This window comes from Taudactylus pleione, unplaced genomic scaffold (assembly GCF_031769625.1).
Source record: "Taudactylus pleione unplaced genomic scaffold, aTauple2 ptg000018l, whole genome shotgun sequence".
Lineage (NCBI taxonomy): Eukaryota > Metazoa > Chordata > Amphibia > Anura > Myobatrachidae > Taudactylus > Taudactylus pleione.
Window position 1 is genome coordinate 1189787 of NW_028284420.1, and position 15984 is coordinate 1205770.

Genomic DNA, 15984 nt, shown 5'->3' on the forward strand with positions numbered 1-15984 from the left:
TTGTATGATGATGACCTTGTTAATACTCCTACACAAACAGGCATCTTACGGACGATGTGACATACATGAATTCTTCAGAGGTTCCGCATTGTGAGAAACCACCACAAAGGTAAGGTGCATATGGAATGGAAAGGAATGTTCCATGAGTAATGAGAAATGGTGGGCGTGTCATGTTGGCATGGCCCACTTTCAGTGACCACACCCCTTCTGGTATGTGACCACGCCCATTTTTGCCGTGCGCCCCCGGAGGTCAAATATATTTTGCTAGGTGTGTGTGTGTGTGGGGGGGGGGGTGTCAGCCGATCTTATACTTGCCCTGGACTCCGAAGACACTTAGTCACGCCTGATAGAATCTTTCCTGAATTTACAATTTTTACATAGATTAATTTTAGTTTAATGCATAGTATGGTATATATTGCGGCAAGAGCAAACTTTTGCTCCTTTTGATGCGCAGAGTGTTGTGGTCACACCAAATATTGATTTGATTCAGATTTCTCTTCTGTTCATTCACTTTGCATTTTGTTAATTGAAAAAAACTATGAACACTTCTATTTTTTAAAGCATTCTTACTTTGCAGCATTTTTTCCACACCTGGCTACAACTTTTGCATTGTACTGCACAATAAAATAATAATAGAACTGAAAATAAAGACATTCCTGATGTAACTGTATTATCTTGCCTTATTTAAAACCTAAATGAGACTCCAAGGAACAGTTACTATTCGGGAAAATCAATGTTTTGAGGTCATAATTTTACTATAAATGTTGCATAAAGCACCTACAGACATGAAAAAGTGGAATTAGGACATATAACTGTGTACATGGTAGACAATAAGTATAATAAAGCTTGGAAAAATAAAACACATCAAATATACGTCACTAAAATATGTTTATATATTATAGTGGATTGACACCATTACTTCTGTATTACACTCTCTGTATTTCAGAAGGAGCTGCGTCAGTGGACAATTTCCCTTACAATTTTAAGAATTTATTTGAGTACTGTGACTTTATATTAAGACAGTCTTGATTGTAGTGCAACACAATAACACTTTTATATATATGCAGTAAAAAAAAACATATAGCATGTGGCTATGTGGGTTGCAGAACCAGTCCACAGTGGCACTTTTTCCTCTGACCCAGTCAGGCATTATATGTCCAACATTAGAACATTCACTTATAGAATCTATTTATACAAAGTTGTGAGTGATGTTTTTTCAAAATTCTGATTTGAAGGTTTTACAAAGACACATTTCTCAGTTGGTACATTAATTAGAAGTGAACTAATACTTCATTGCGTCCATCTGATACAGGGGCCTATTCATCATCGAAGGCCGTATGGGCTTCGATGATGAAGTTTTGAACTCGCAGCGAAGGATACTTAAGTATCTAACTCGCAGAGGGGGAAACATGACACCGGAGCAATTCATCATTGCTTCGGTGTGGGGATAACTGCTCCGAATAGCAGTTGTCCCCGTGGTTAGTATCGCAGCTACTTCTGTAGCTGAGTTACTTACCTCCTCCCCGTCATCCCGGCTAAACATGCGTGACCACGGGTCACGCATGCGCAAAGCATGGAGGAGGCGGTGGGATCCGCACGGATCCCTCTTCGCATCTCCAGAACTCCTTCCCATAGGAAGGAGCGGGGATCCGAGAACAAGCGCCGTCTGAAGATGGCGCATGTTCTCAGAAGTTTGCTGAATAGCCCGGTGAGTTAAATAAGCGGAAACTAGCGTTCATGATGAATGGCCCAGTAAGTTACCGGACCATTTCTTGTTTGATGAATAGGCCCCTGAGTCTCCTTGCAAACTGTAACTACATTAGGCAACAAAACAGGGGAGTAACAGGAAGATGGATACTGTCACTTTAGAATTTCCACACTGTCTTTAAAGGTTAAAATAATAATAACAATTCCTGTCATATGTTTAACTGTATTCTATATACTGTACACATTCTAGTAGATTATATATAGCACTTATCTGTCCTGGAGCTTCTGCATTTTTGTGGATTGCGTCTTCTACAACTGACCCCTCCTCCATGTCACAGTGCCATCATCATCATCATCATCGGGTTTGAACTGAGAAGCACAAATAGATTTTCGTGCTCTAATGACATTGGCAAGATGGTATAATAGAAGGAGTCACCCCTCTCAAGATGCCTGAAGCTCCCAAACAGGTATGTGATATATGCACCCAGTGTATATACAGTAGAGAATGAATAACAGTGGGATAGGGATAATATTTGCAAAGCAGGCCTATAGGCTTACCCCTGGTACCCTTAGACAAAGAAAGTCAGCAAAAGTGGAGTTATCCTTGAACTAAATCCAGCAATGTTTTGGCAATTTGCATTTATATGATAACGTGAATAAATCATTCCTGTACCCTCTGCCCTGTATTTCCATTCTAGTTGCCCCCCCCCCCCTCAACATTGTTCATATATTTGTATTCCAAAGTAGAGTTTCATTGTCCTAGTGATTCACACTGATCTATTTTTGCTTTGAAGGCTGTTCCTCGATTCCATTCATGTATTTGGTCCTCATGATACATAATTACTTGGTACAATGTCTGCTGCTGAGGTGTGTATGGCCTACAAAGGAATACTTCCCCTTCTGCACAGCACTGTAATAGGTTATGCTTTGTGCTCATACATAACAGAGAATTGGTATTTGTCAAAAAGCATCAAAATCATCTTTGCTTTCGTGCAATGGTTAAGCCGGGTGCTGGTATTTTTCCCATTGTGAGGCACAGAGCATGGGCTGTATGGCCTGAACACATTTCTCAGCAATCGTTTGGTTGTGGCTGGTGTAATATCAGTGCAGTTCATGGATTGTGCTATGTGCAATGTTCAGTCAATTAGTTTCTCTGCTAAAGTAGATTACTCTCTGACTCTTTTCTAGTTCTTTCATATCTAACAGTACCAATATTGCCCTAGGGGTGTGGGTATTGTTTGCTCCCTTCCACCTCCTTATGATTGTCAAGGTACGACTTGAAGGACACAAGGAATGTGGCCTCCTGAGTTCTGTTCAGTTTATGACCATGCCGGAGGCTCCACCCACTGCAGCCTGTTGTTCCAGGGTTGGAAAGCTCAAGATGGACAGGTTGTGCAATTCTCCAAAATGTGGGTCAGATGGCTGATGATTGCTTGATGCTGTGAAAGCTGACCCGTGTGGGTGATGTGGGGATGGACATTGCTCGAGCTACACGGGCGCGGATTGAGTGCTTGTCCTGCCAGCGATGCCACCGCTTTCTGACTGCAGAGCGAACCTGTGTGAAGACGATGTTTAATTTGGACAGGATCTTGAGTTCACACAGATATCAGACTATTCTTTTAGCACATTCTAATTGCTGTAATTGTTGTTTATAGTTTTAATTACCAGTGACATAAAACCCCCATCATTTTTAGTATAGAAAATAGTAGTAATAAATGATGACTAACTACCACACATGACATTTGATAATCCCACGCATAGTGACATATTGTACTATGAATATAAATTAAAAGGAGCAGGTACTCTGGTTTTAGTCTAAATCTGTTATAGATTATGTCATTTCACCCCATTAACTTGTTGGGAGAGGACGAAGATTAAAAATAAAATATTGGGGAATATGTTGAAGACTAACGCTGCTCCTCACCTCTATGGGGGGAATTCCACTAGATGGTGCCCAAAGGAGCAATTCAATTGTTGCTCCGTTCTGGCGCACAGCCCACGGCGCTGACATTTCTACTTGAACACCCCCCCCGAGCTGGTGAGCAGAAATTACCGAAAAGTAACCCGTTTGAACGCTTAAATGGGACTTTTCACATTCGCCACAAAATTCAGGCTAATGCTGCTCCTTACCTCCATGAGGGAAATTCAAGTGTGTTGAGCGCTCAAGACGGGTTGCTAACTAGTCTATCTTATAAAGCTGGTGCGCAAGTGCAACTTAGACCTAATGTGTATGGCATGCACCAGTGTACTGTAAACCTGTGCACCTGGCCACACGCTATCGGCCGGTGTGCACGGTGCATGGTAGGTGACACGTGGGGGAAGTGAGAGGCACTTATGACCCGTCCAATGATGGGTCACAAATACAAGTTCAATGATGTAAAAAGTGATGGAAGTACAGTATAAGGGAAATACATGAATAGTATAGGGGATGAGCATACCTAGGACAGGAAACCTAGGCAGGAGAGGTGCAGATCTGGTATGAAAAGAAAGACCTGGTAATGTTAGAAGATGTATAGAAGATCCCCACCAATTCAGGAAACACTATTTCTCCACTGCCTATCCATACAACAGCCATATTGTTTTAATGGAAATGAAGGTGTAATTAACCATGTCACCACGTAGTCTACCTCACCCCTTTTCGCTCTCCAATTCTCTCACTCCTGCTTTTAACTCCCCTAAAGGCACACATCTACTAGACGATTAAATAGAGCAATTGAACGGTAACGATATCGTTATCGTTCATAATCGATTGAAAATTGTTTACAGATCATTTTAAAAAAAGTCGTAAACGACCAGCGATGTGCGCTCTCGCTGGTCATTTAGACATCTATCATTGTACAAATATGTTGTATAACCTGACGATAACGTCAGGTTGAGCATGTTAGCAGATGATTGATGTGCCTACACTGAACGACTGCTCGTCCAGTGTAGGCACATCACAGACTGACAAACAACTGCAAGTATACAATGTCGTAATCGTGCAGTCATGTTGAGGTCTTTAGTGGATGTGTGCCTTTACACTGGCTCACTCCTTGTGTCTTCCATTTGTCTCACCCTTCCATGTAGACTATAAGCTCCATGAGCAGGGCCTTCCTCACTCATGTTTTCATCACCTACTTCTCTTGCTCTCCTGCTACACATCTTCCTTGGGCTCTTTTCCCCTGGACCCCAATAATGTTTTTGTTTTTTCAGACAACTAGATCCGTCATTTGCGCCCATGCTGACAGCAACAGGTTTCAGCTGACGCTGTACTTTTTAACTGCACACATTGCATCAGTGGCTGTGTGGAGATTTGTAGTGCAGTTTGTACTGTACTGTTTTACCCTGTATTGTCTTACTGTTTTGCTTTCTGTACGGTGCTGCGGAACACTTATGGCGCCCTTTAAATAAAATGTAGTAATAATAATAGTTTGTAAAGACCAAGAACTTGATTTGTCACTAACAATTTGTAGACAGCAAAACTTAAATGTCTGTATTGCATTGAACCGCAGTGATACAGTATGAAGTACTGCTGTTATTTATCAACATTCAACCTCCGTGGCAATTTTCCGGGAAAATGGGCACGGTGCTCAGAGTCAGAGTCTAGTGCCCAGAGTCTACCAGTACGACGATGCGCACAGTATGCAGCCGGCCGCCGGAGATAGTGGAGGGGGCCCCGGACAGTGACTGCACACAGGTCCCCATCTCTCTTGAAACGCCCCTGTACTCAACCCTGATGCTATGTGGTAAGAAAGGTTATCGTTCCTGCGATTTGCTCATGAGTATTCACTGGAAGCACAATGCTCCAGCTTGGTCAATGCTTTTCAGTTATCCTCCTATGCATGCATCCCCACAGTCCATAGGACACAATGCGTCACTAGGACTGGTGGCAGCAATATTATTGGAGGCATACATCTGGGCCTAGCAGATATCCACCTTCGTAGGGGCCAATGTGATTTAAGTGTCACCTATAAGTTTAGACCCCATACCCCAAAATGTTTATAAAAATAGGTGTTTTATATATATCTTGAGATGGAGTTATGATTTTAATAAAACTGCAATAAGCTGATGTTACCGCTGGTTAATAAATTGGCAGCAGATCACAATAACTATATCAGAGTGTGGGGAAGCGATATTACATGAAAACTAAGGGACTGCAAGAGAAATCATAGCTTTTTCTACAGAAACTCTAATGATAACGCAGACAAAGCTGTGAAAACAGGAGAAAAAGGGGGTATTATCACAGCATAATGTATAGACCCACAAGTTACTAAACAAGTAAATAAACACTCTAACTCAGAGGTTCTCCAACTTGGTCTTCAGGACCCCACAGAGGTCACGTTTTCCAGGTCACCCAGCAGGTGCACAGGTGTATTCATTACTCACTGACACATTTTAAAAGTTCCACAGTTGGTGCTAATTATATCACTTGTGATTGTATGAGGAGACCTGAAAAATATGCACTGTTTGGGGTCCTGAAGACCGAGTTTGAGAACCTGTGCTCTAACCCACAGGTTCTTAAACTCGGTCCTCAGGACCCCACACAGTGCATGTTTTCCAGGTCTCTTCACAGAATTAAAAGTGAAATAATTAGCTCCACCTGTGGATCTTTTAAAATGTGTCCGTGAGTAATGAGTACACATGTGCACCTGCTGGGTGACCTGGAAAATGTGACCTGTGTGGGGTCCTGAGGACCGAGTTTGAGAACCTCTACACTAACCAATCCTAAAATAGACATGTGCATGAGAGCTTTGAGAGTTGATGCACAGTTTTCCCTGGACAGTTCCTTTCTCTGTCACAAGAGAAGTTTGAACATAGGTGCCTGATACTCCTGGATTCAAAAACATGAATAGCAATATACACCTATAACTATTTTAACTTAATATCATTTGGGTATCTTTAATTTGCTTTAAAAAAAAGGTGAATAAACATTAGTTAAAAATCTTTACAATGTAACAGATAAACTCACCTCACTGTTTAGGAAGCAGTAGAAGACTGAAACAAAAAATCCCTGAGGATATAACGAACACAAACCGTATTAGTGATTCAAGGGTGAAAAGCCAGAAATCCCACACACCTAAGATATGTCTTACATATGTCACAAATAAATGTCATGCAAGGGTGCACTGATAGCTAACTATATTCATAGATAATTGTCTACCAGATAATTATTAACAGTTACTTATATAGATGAATGTCTACCAGAAATGGCTGCACAAATAGCTATCGTCCCCCTGGTGGTGCCTAACCCTAACCCCCCCTGTATGCAGCCCAGCCCAGCCCTAACCTCCCCCTCCTGCAGCCTAACCCTAACTCCCCCTGTGGTGCCTAAATCTAACTCTCCCCAACCCCCGCGACTAACAGCTAACCCGCACCACTATACTTACAATCGGGATGTCGGCGGCAGCGTTTCCACTTGTTTTGAGAATCTGGCGCCGTTCTTCTGCCCATGGTTCGGGATTTCGGCAGCCGACATCCCGGCTGTAGGTTTATTAACTACATCCCACGTTAAACAGCCCTTCTGGTTGCACCATGCCGTGGCATGTATCGGTAGTCATAGTCATGCAGCTTTTTCCCTTACAGTGCGTCTTATTCGCAAAGCAATGTGAATAGGACACACAAGCAGCTATAGTGTAGTACTGGCTGGTAGACATTCGACTATTGGTGTAGTAACAAATGGCAGACATTTAGCTATTTGTGCAGTGACTTTTGATACACGTTCAGCTATTAGTGCAGATCATTTTAGTAAACATTCAACTATTAGTGCAGCCACTTCAGGTAGATATTCAGGAACTAATTCAGAGACACACACTATTCAGCTGCACTGCATGCTTGTAAATAGACATTTGGTGAAATACAGATGGAGATACTTATCTACCAACCAGTACTGCACTAATAGCTGAATGTCTGTCAAAGGTGGCTGCACTAATAGCTGGATGTTTGCTAGAATGGGCTACATTAATAGCTAAATGTCTGCCATTTGTTACTACACCAATAGCTGAATGTCTACCAGCCGGTACTACACTAATAGCTGAATGTCTACCAGCCGGTACTACACTAATAGCTGAATGTCTACCAACCGGTACTGTACTAATAGCTGAATATCTACCAGTCCATACTGCACTAATAGCTGAATGTGTGTCAAAGGTGGCTACACAATTAACTGAATGTCTACAAGAAAGATGGCACTAATAGCTGAATGTCTAATATAAGAGACTGCACTAATAGCTGATATCTATCAGAAATGGCTCAACTAATAGTTTAATAACTACTAGAAGATCTTGTACAGTACTTATACCTGAATGTCTATTAGAGGTGACTGCCTTATAGCTGAATGTCTACTAGAGGTGGCTGCACTTATATCTGAATGTCTAGCAGATGTCACTGCACAAATTAGCTGTAGGTCTAGTAAAAGTCATTGAACTAATAGCTTAATGCCTACAAACAGGGACTGTACTAATAGCTGAATGTCTAGCAGATGTCACTGCACAAATTAGCTGTAGGTCTAGTAAAAGTCATTGAACTAATAGCTTAATGCCTACAAACAGGGACTGTACTAATAGCTGAATGTCTAGCAGATGTCACTGCACAAATTAGCTGAAATTAGAGGTGGTTGCACTAATAGCTAAATGTCTACCAGAGGAAATTCACTAATAGCTGAACATCTACCAGTAGTTTATACACTAATAGCTGTATGTGTATCAGAACTGGCTGCAGTAATAGCTAGATGTGTATCAGAATTAGCTGCACTAATACTGTAGCTGGATGTGTATCAGAATTAGCTACACTAATAGCTGGATGTGTATCGGAATTGGCTGCACTAATAGCTGGATGTGTACCAGAATAATGCACTAATAGCTGGATGTGTATCAGAACTGGCTGCAGTAATAGCTGGATGTGTATCAGAACTGGCTGCACTAATAGCTGGATGTGTATCAGAACTGGCTGCACTAATAGCTGGATGTGTATCAGAATTGGCTGCACTAATAGCTGGATGTGTATCAGAACTGGCTGCACTAATAGCTGGATGTGTATCAGAATTGGTTGCACTAATAGCCGGATGTGTATCGGAATTGGCTGCACTAATAGCTGCATGTGTATCAGAGCTGTCTGCACTAATAGCTGGATATCTACCAATGGTGGGAGCACTAATAGTTGATTTTCTGGTAGAAGTGGATGCACTGATGTGTGAATGTAATTAAGGTTCTAATGTTTGCATCTGGTGTAGGCAACCATGCCTTCCTATTATCGACCTTTTACAATAAGACTATAACAATATCAAGGACAAACGTTTCTTTTCCACATTGTTCCTTACCTGGAAAGACTGCAAGAAAGAATTAAAATAGATAAACACAATTCTTGAGACTTCATCCTCTCCCGGAGTCACAAAGAAAAGCATGTAGGTAATTCCCAAGAGAGGCAGAAGAACGAGAGTTGCCTTAACTGCTTTCCTGGAGGAGAGATAGAAATGATATGGAAACACAAGCTGGCAGCGGATAGTTCTATCACTTATCGACTCTCACTTAATGTCAGGGCAACTCCCTGAAATAAAGGTGAACTCCCTGACTCCTGGAGAGTCTAGCAATCTCCAAAATGCAATATAATGATGACAACACCACTCTATACCCACCATGGAACATACATTGGGGAGAATCATAAGGAGGTATGCTACAGGAAAATAACTGCCACCAGGTGCGTAACTAGACCTAGGGGGGCCCCACAGAAAAGGTTTCACGGGCCCCCTTACGTCCCCAGCCCCCTTTCTTGGTCCACGGCCCTCCCCTCCGCACTCCCCTCTCCTCTACTTACCTGCTCAGTGGTCGCGCTGCGCAGGGCAGACACATCTCCTCTTCCGGTCGGCTCCATCTCTCCTCACTGACTGATGCTGGGAGGAGGCAGCCATGCCTCTTCCCAAGATCAGTCAATGAGGAGAGTCAGAGGCAGAGCCAAGGGGGAGGGCTCGACTACGGCGGGAGGGGGCTGCGACCATGGAGCAGGTAAGTCGAGGAGAGTGGGGCGGGGGGGTATGTGGAAGGAGGGCCGCGGACCAAGGCCCGGGTCGGTCCGGGCCCCATAGCAGCCACACCCCCTGCACCTATGGTTGTTACGCCACTGGCTGCCACTTTCCAGCACATTGAGCAGCTGGGTCCCCGAGGATGTGTGATGAATTACAAGGGATGTATAAGGAATTTCATGAACCCGGTGGACGGGAAAAAGTTAGATGGGGGGGTCATTTAAGATGCTAGAAAATAGTAGTGTGCATAGATATTAATGCATAGTCTCCCCTATGGTAAAACATCAGAAGGAGCAGTACACACCCTCTACAGCACTGCACACATACTGTAGATGTTGCTTTCACAAGCATCCGGAAATACTTTTTCAAAAGTAGGCAACAGGGCCATAACTATGGTGGTGCAACATGCGCCACAGCACAGGGCACTGGTGGGCAGTGGGCCCTATTCAGTGGCGCCTGTCAATTCTCGGTTTATAATCATTCGCACTTTAGCTTCCTCTTCTCTGATCCTCAGTATCTTCTGGCAGCCGCTATCTCCTCTGTGGCTGACTCTCCCTCCATGTGGCCACCTCAACAAGCACCCATCCTTTATTTAACGTACACATTCTAAAATACTGTCCTACCCAGGACTCAAACCCGCCTCTGATATTTGCTGCATATACACTACAAGTAGCATTCTTTCTATACCTTCAGCCGGTGATCTACGCTGCCGGCTCCATGCTTGTGCAAGGCTGTTTTGATGAACAAATCCTGCTGTAGGTGCGGTGCTCTCCTACATCTAGAGCTGGTGAGTTATACTGCATAATTATTGTGTATCATCACTGAAGCCATTGGATTCACACAGTATCTGGCACCAACACCGGGATAAATCAGATTTGTTGTGTGCCTTCCCCATGAACCCAAGCCCATTTTTTGGGTGCACACCATATGCCCTATTTGAAAAATAGGGTGGGAGGGGGACACCAATGCTCTTTCTGGCCCGGGGCACCAAAAAGTCTACTTACGGCTCAGGCAGGCAAGTATGTATGGGATTTGTAAACAATTAAGAGTATGATGAATAAAATGGGACATAAATCATATAAACAAAGAAAGATTAGGATTACAGTAATTTACCTGTACTGAATGGTCTCTGAAGTAGTTGATGCACGTAGCTTTGTCATCAGAATTCGTACAATGTTAAATAAAAATATAAAGTTTATCTGCAAAAAAAAATGTTATACACTGAAATCTGTGATTGTCTCTAAATCAGGAGCACAGTGCCAGAGAACTTTTGGTGTTCTATACATTATTACAGTAACAGCTGTTTATGAAGTGTGGATGAATAGGATACCTTCCCCCATAGAAAATACCTGTCCTTGAAGGCCACTCTCAGGGCCTGATTCAGCGTGCACTGCTGAACGCAGATTCCCGATGTGTGGGGTATAGAAGAGGACCCTGAGGTGATGATTGGCAAGTGATAACATTGACCAGGTGCCATGTTTCTCTAGGACAGTCGCTGTGTTTGTAGCCTTGTTCCTGTGTTTCTGTAGTGTCAGCATATTGAGCACACTAAAGACTTTGCTCAATATTTTTTTTTGGTGAATGATCTAGAAAATTACCTAGAAGTTGTCTCATATAACCTTATTTAAAATATCAAGCTCTTCTGCACTTTTCTGTTATTGAGGCATATAATGTGTTTTTAGGGTACTCTGTGGCATATAATGTGATTTTAGGGCGGCAGTGTGGCATATAATGTTATTTGGGAGCACTTTGTGGCATATAATTTGATTTGGGGCACAGTGCGGAATGGAAGCCCAAAAAATATTGGCTGTACCGGGCTCCAAGATTTCTGTTGCCGGCTCTGCAGATATGGTAATGCAGCAGGAGGCATCACGCCTCCTGTGCATTACTTATCCGTGCTGCGTTGTCCAATGCAGCATCGGATAAACTGCACAACATTGGCCGGCTAAGTCGACCAATGGGGTAACGCAGCCGGGCGCCGCAGTTTAGAGGAAGAGGCCAGGAAATCTCCGTCAGCCGATGGAGATTCTGGACTCTTCTCTCCCACCAACGGCGGTGACACGCCTCCGTTTTGGGTAACAGACTATCATACACTAAATTGGTGTCCAGCTCATCATGGCCATGTCTGAGAAAATCCTGCACCACCTTCCCGCTGACCCGCATGTTCATCAGGCACCCAAACTCCATGGTGCCAACCACGGTGAGCTGGGGACCCGGCGGGGGCGGTACTGTGGGCGTAGAGCGAGATATGAGAGTAGAGGAGAGGCACCGACACTAGACAGAGGACCTTGGGAGCACTGAGTGGGGCGGCGTGACCTGTCATGTCACGGGGCCGCCGCATCCCTGTTTAAAATTCACAGGCCAGCACTGTATGTCCGAGCAGAATCTACTAAACTCACTGTGGAGATCACCAGGTTCCAGCGGTGGGCACGGTGTAGGCGAGGTACTGTAGCTGGCAGTTTCTTTTACTGGGGAGGATTGTGCTGGGCCCCTCAGAAGATTGGGGCCTGGTACATGTTTTCCCCTAGTCCCCCCTGCCGCCAGGCCTCCATATCTGCAAGGATCGCAATTGCAAAGGGGCCTGTGTGCAGCTGTGCAGTTGCGATCCTTGCTGAATCAGGCCCTCAGTTTTAACTTCATATTACCATAGTTAAATGGGATTTGGTAGCGTCTATTGAAAAATGCATATATAGCTAAGGACAGGTAAGGAGGATGTAGACAGTGTGGGTAATGTATCACAGTAGTGGGTATACATTGGGGATGAAGCAGAATCTGGTGGCTTAGTGTAATCTAAGAAATAGATCAGGGAATTATCTTCAAGAGATCCCTTTAAAATGTTTGACCTTCATAATTTCTGTTTAGTTCTCGGATTGCATTAAAGCTATTTGCAGCACCAAAATAATGGACGGCTGTTTGTCTATTCCAATTTAGTAATAATGACTGCAGCTTGTGTCCTTACCAGCAGCACAAGGATGACAGGACCTTGATAGATAAAATCTGTGTACACTCCTGCCTTCTTCCCAAACCAGCATCTGGAGATATACAGTAAGAACACATGAATAAAATGCACTCCACTCTCAGGTACATTCAGACTCTCATCCAGCCTCCCAGTCTTTAAGCGTCTCATCTCATAGAAACCTACAGCTCTTCCTCCTAAATCTCCAACCCCACTCCCCTACCTCTGTGTCCCCCCTATGCCCCTATGTGATCACTTGGGGACTTTACAATAATGCCGTTTATTCCATTCCCTTTGCACAGCACTTTGGAACACTTGTGACACGATAAATACAAAAGATAATAATAATAGTTATACTCTAGGCCTGATGCAGAAGTGGATGCTAATGCCACCGCGGTTTCGTTTTTTTGCGAAGTTGCAGCGGCAGTAATATGCAAATCCTAGTTTCAGCCTTCCACTGTTGTACTACTGTTCATCGGACAGTGCAAGCCCTAAGACGCCCTCTTTCAATGCCCATGGACAGTGCAAATCCGTCGGTAGTTCCAAACACTCCACCATCGGTGCACCAACTTGTCCACCATCGACACTTCCACCAGCCTATGGCCTCTGAGGCTGCAACTCTGCATTTGGAAACGCAGCCATGTTCACTGACACGCCCATGACACTCCCATAAAATGCCCGTTATATTATTTTGCACACACTTTAGACTACCTCCCAGACCACCCGGTAACACTCCTGGTTTTTCCACACCGGTTCTGATGCCTACAACTCAGCAGGGACGTTAGGGGAGTTGTGGCCACACCCTATTAGAAAGAATTAAAAGAAAACCCTATTTGCTTACTGGAGAAGGAGGCACTGTGAGCCCCTCAGCCCAGCGCAAATCCAGGGGGTTACAGTCAATGTAATCGCTCCGTCCACAGGCAGAGAAAAGGAGACTGCTGCTGCTCAACAGCAGCAGTCTCCCTGGTCTCCCACTGCAGTCTAGCACACAGCAGCGTGTGCTGGGCTGCTGACAGGTAAGAGGGAGGGGGGGGTGGTGTCGGTCCCGGGTCCTTGCTGGGCCCCTCCAACAAGCCCTGGTAATTAATTAGTACCTACCCCCTCCCCTCTCGGCACCCCTGCACCTCAGTACACTTAAAGGAACTAGGGGTTTCCAGGACTTTTCGCACAAGCGCATTAGAAAATGTGGTCAGTCAATAAAAATATACTGCACCAATTTCTTGCTATTCTCAAAATTCAATCTCCTTTGCTCTTTGCCTTCATGGCCTCTGTTTACTTCCACATGCTCTTCTGTCTGACATTATGCTTCATTGTTCTCCCCTTCCCCTCCATTTCATCTCTATCACTGCATCTTACTTCTCATTGTCATAGTAAAGCTTGCCAATGGCCCAGGCCACAATGATGGGGAACGGGATACCTGCAAAGACAAAGATAAAGCAATCATTCCCACAGGGCAGGAGTATCTCTTACAATAAGTATAGGTACGTTACTGTAGAACAGGGGTGGGGAACCTTTTTTCTGCTGAGGGCCATTTTGATATACAGTATATAACATTATTTGCGGGCCCGGTGCAGGCCATGCTCCCTCCATGTGATGTCATACCGGGGTGGGGCCACAATTGCCGGTGATTAGAGCAATGTCCTTGAGCATCCTGAGGGCAGCGGTGTGACCATCTGAAGCATCCTAAGAACGCTCTTGGTGGCACTGCTGCATAGATTCTGGCTGCAGGGTGCCATTCTAGGCACCCTGCTAGCCAGATGAGGCTAGCAGAGAAAAGCTCCGAGGGCCAGACCAAATGACTCTGCGGGCCTTATACGGCCCCCGGGCCTGAGGTTCCCCATCCCTGCTGTACAATAACAGGATACTGTACATTCAGGCTTCCTTTGCAATGGCTAGTTCTATTAACTCTCATTTTCCCAACAGGCACATTTCTATAATTGCAGAGCTAATGAACATTATACAGGTTGAGTTTCCCATATCCAAAATGCTTGGGAACATTGGTATTTTGGATATCGGAATATTCCGTATTTTGGAATAATTGCATACCATATTGAAATGTCTTAGGTATAGGGCCCAAATCTAAACACAGAATGCATTTATGTATTATATATATATACTCCTTATACACACAGCCTGAAGGTCATTTTATACAATATTTTCAATAATTTTGTGGCTCAAACAAAGTTTGTGTAGATACATGAAATTTATTTATATGTCATATACAGCATATACACACAGCCTATAGGTCATTTTATACTTTACTATTAATAATATTGTGCCTTAATCAAAGTTTGTGTACATTGAACCATCAAAAATCAAAGGTTTCACTATCTCAGTCATGCTAAAAATATTCCATATTTCGGAATATTCCGTAGTTCGCAATATTTGGATATGGGATACTCAACCTGTAAATGTAGTATCAAAACAAAGCTTAAATCTTGCTCAATTTTTTGTATATTTAAATTTTTATAATTTGTTGAGATGTACTGTAATTAGTTATGATCAAACTATGGTTTCATTATATATATATAACATTTATTATTTCTGTTACTACTCATGTCCCCTACTGAATATTTTAAGTATATAACAAATAAATAAAAAGCTTTTTTGACGGATATACAATCAGAAAAAAATATTTGTATTGTCTTTCAAACATTGAAGGAATATACTATGGAATAAATTTGTATAATGCCATTGGTAACTGATGTCTACAAATAGTGGAGGCATTTATTTTGCATACTGAACCAACATCAAGAGGCATATTTATCAAATAATATTTGCAGGGTATTCCAAAACATCAGAGGTTAATTTGGGGGCTGCTAAAATGGCAAACTTACAAAGCTTGCATGGCCTCGGGCTACATTCGGCCAAAGTTGCCGGGAAGAGGGTGCCCAGCACTCGAGCAGTAGCACAGCCAGTTTCCGATCACTTTACTTTTACATATTGCCGCAAAGAAAGGCCTCCTATCAGAGTCCCTGTCCCAGGATGTGAACTGTGGTAAGTACCTTAGAGCCTTAATTTCTTATTGATGCAGTATGCCTATGTGAGTAGGTAGCACTTTTAATGCCATGAATTCCAGAGTAATATAGTGACTTACACCAGCCAATACAGATGAACATCCACTTGCGTAGTTTGTCTGTGGAATATGTTAGAACAATGGCCGTGTGCAGATAGCAGCCCTCACCGAACATCCAGAAAAAATTGGTGACGTAGAAATAATTATGAGCTATAGTGACCAAACGGCACCAAACCTGAGGGAAGAAGAAGGAGAAATGAAATAGCAGGACATCAGCATGTGACCCTGGATGAATTAAAAACTCCACTTCTT

At 43.4% G+C, this 15984-nt stretch overlaps 1 protein-coding gene across 1 annotated transcript in view; it reads right to left on the reverse strand.

Annotated features, from left to right (window-relative positions):
- Positions 1–2421: 2421 nt before the first annotated feature.
- CRHR1 (corticotropin releasing hormone receptor 1) overlaps positions 2422–15984 on the reverse strand; it is a 215463-nt gene continuing 201900 nt past the window's right edge. The window contains exons 7-13 of the mRNA XM_088482502.1: positions 15754–15907; positions 14013–14073; positions 12660–12732; positions 10814–10899; positions 9002–9137; positions 6656–6697; positions 2422–3262 (exon numbers count right to left, since the gene is read on the reverse strand). Of these exons, the coding sequence (XP_088338628.1) occupies positions 3122–3262; positions 6656–6697; positions 9002–9137; positions 10814–10899; positions 12660–12732; positions 14013–14073; positions 15754–15907 (693 nt within the window). The 3' untranslated portion in view covers positions 2422–3121. The remainder of the gene's footprint in view (positions 3263–6655; positions 6698–9001; positions 9138–10813; positions 10900–12659; positions 12733–14012; positions 14074–15753; positions 15908–15984) is intronic.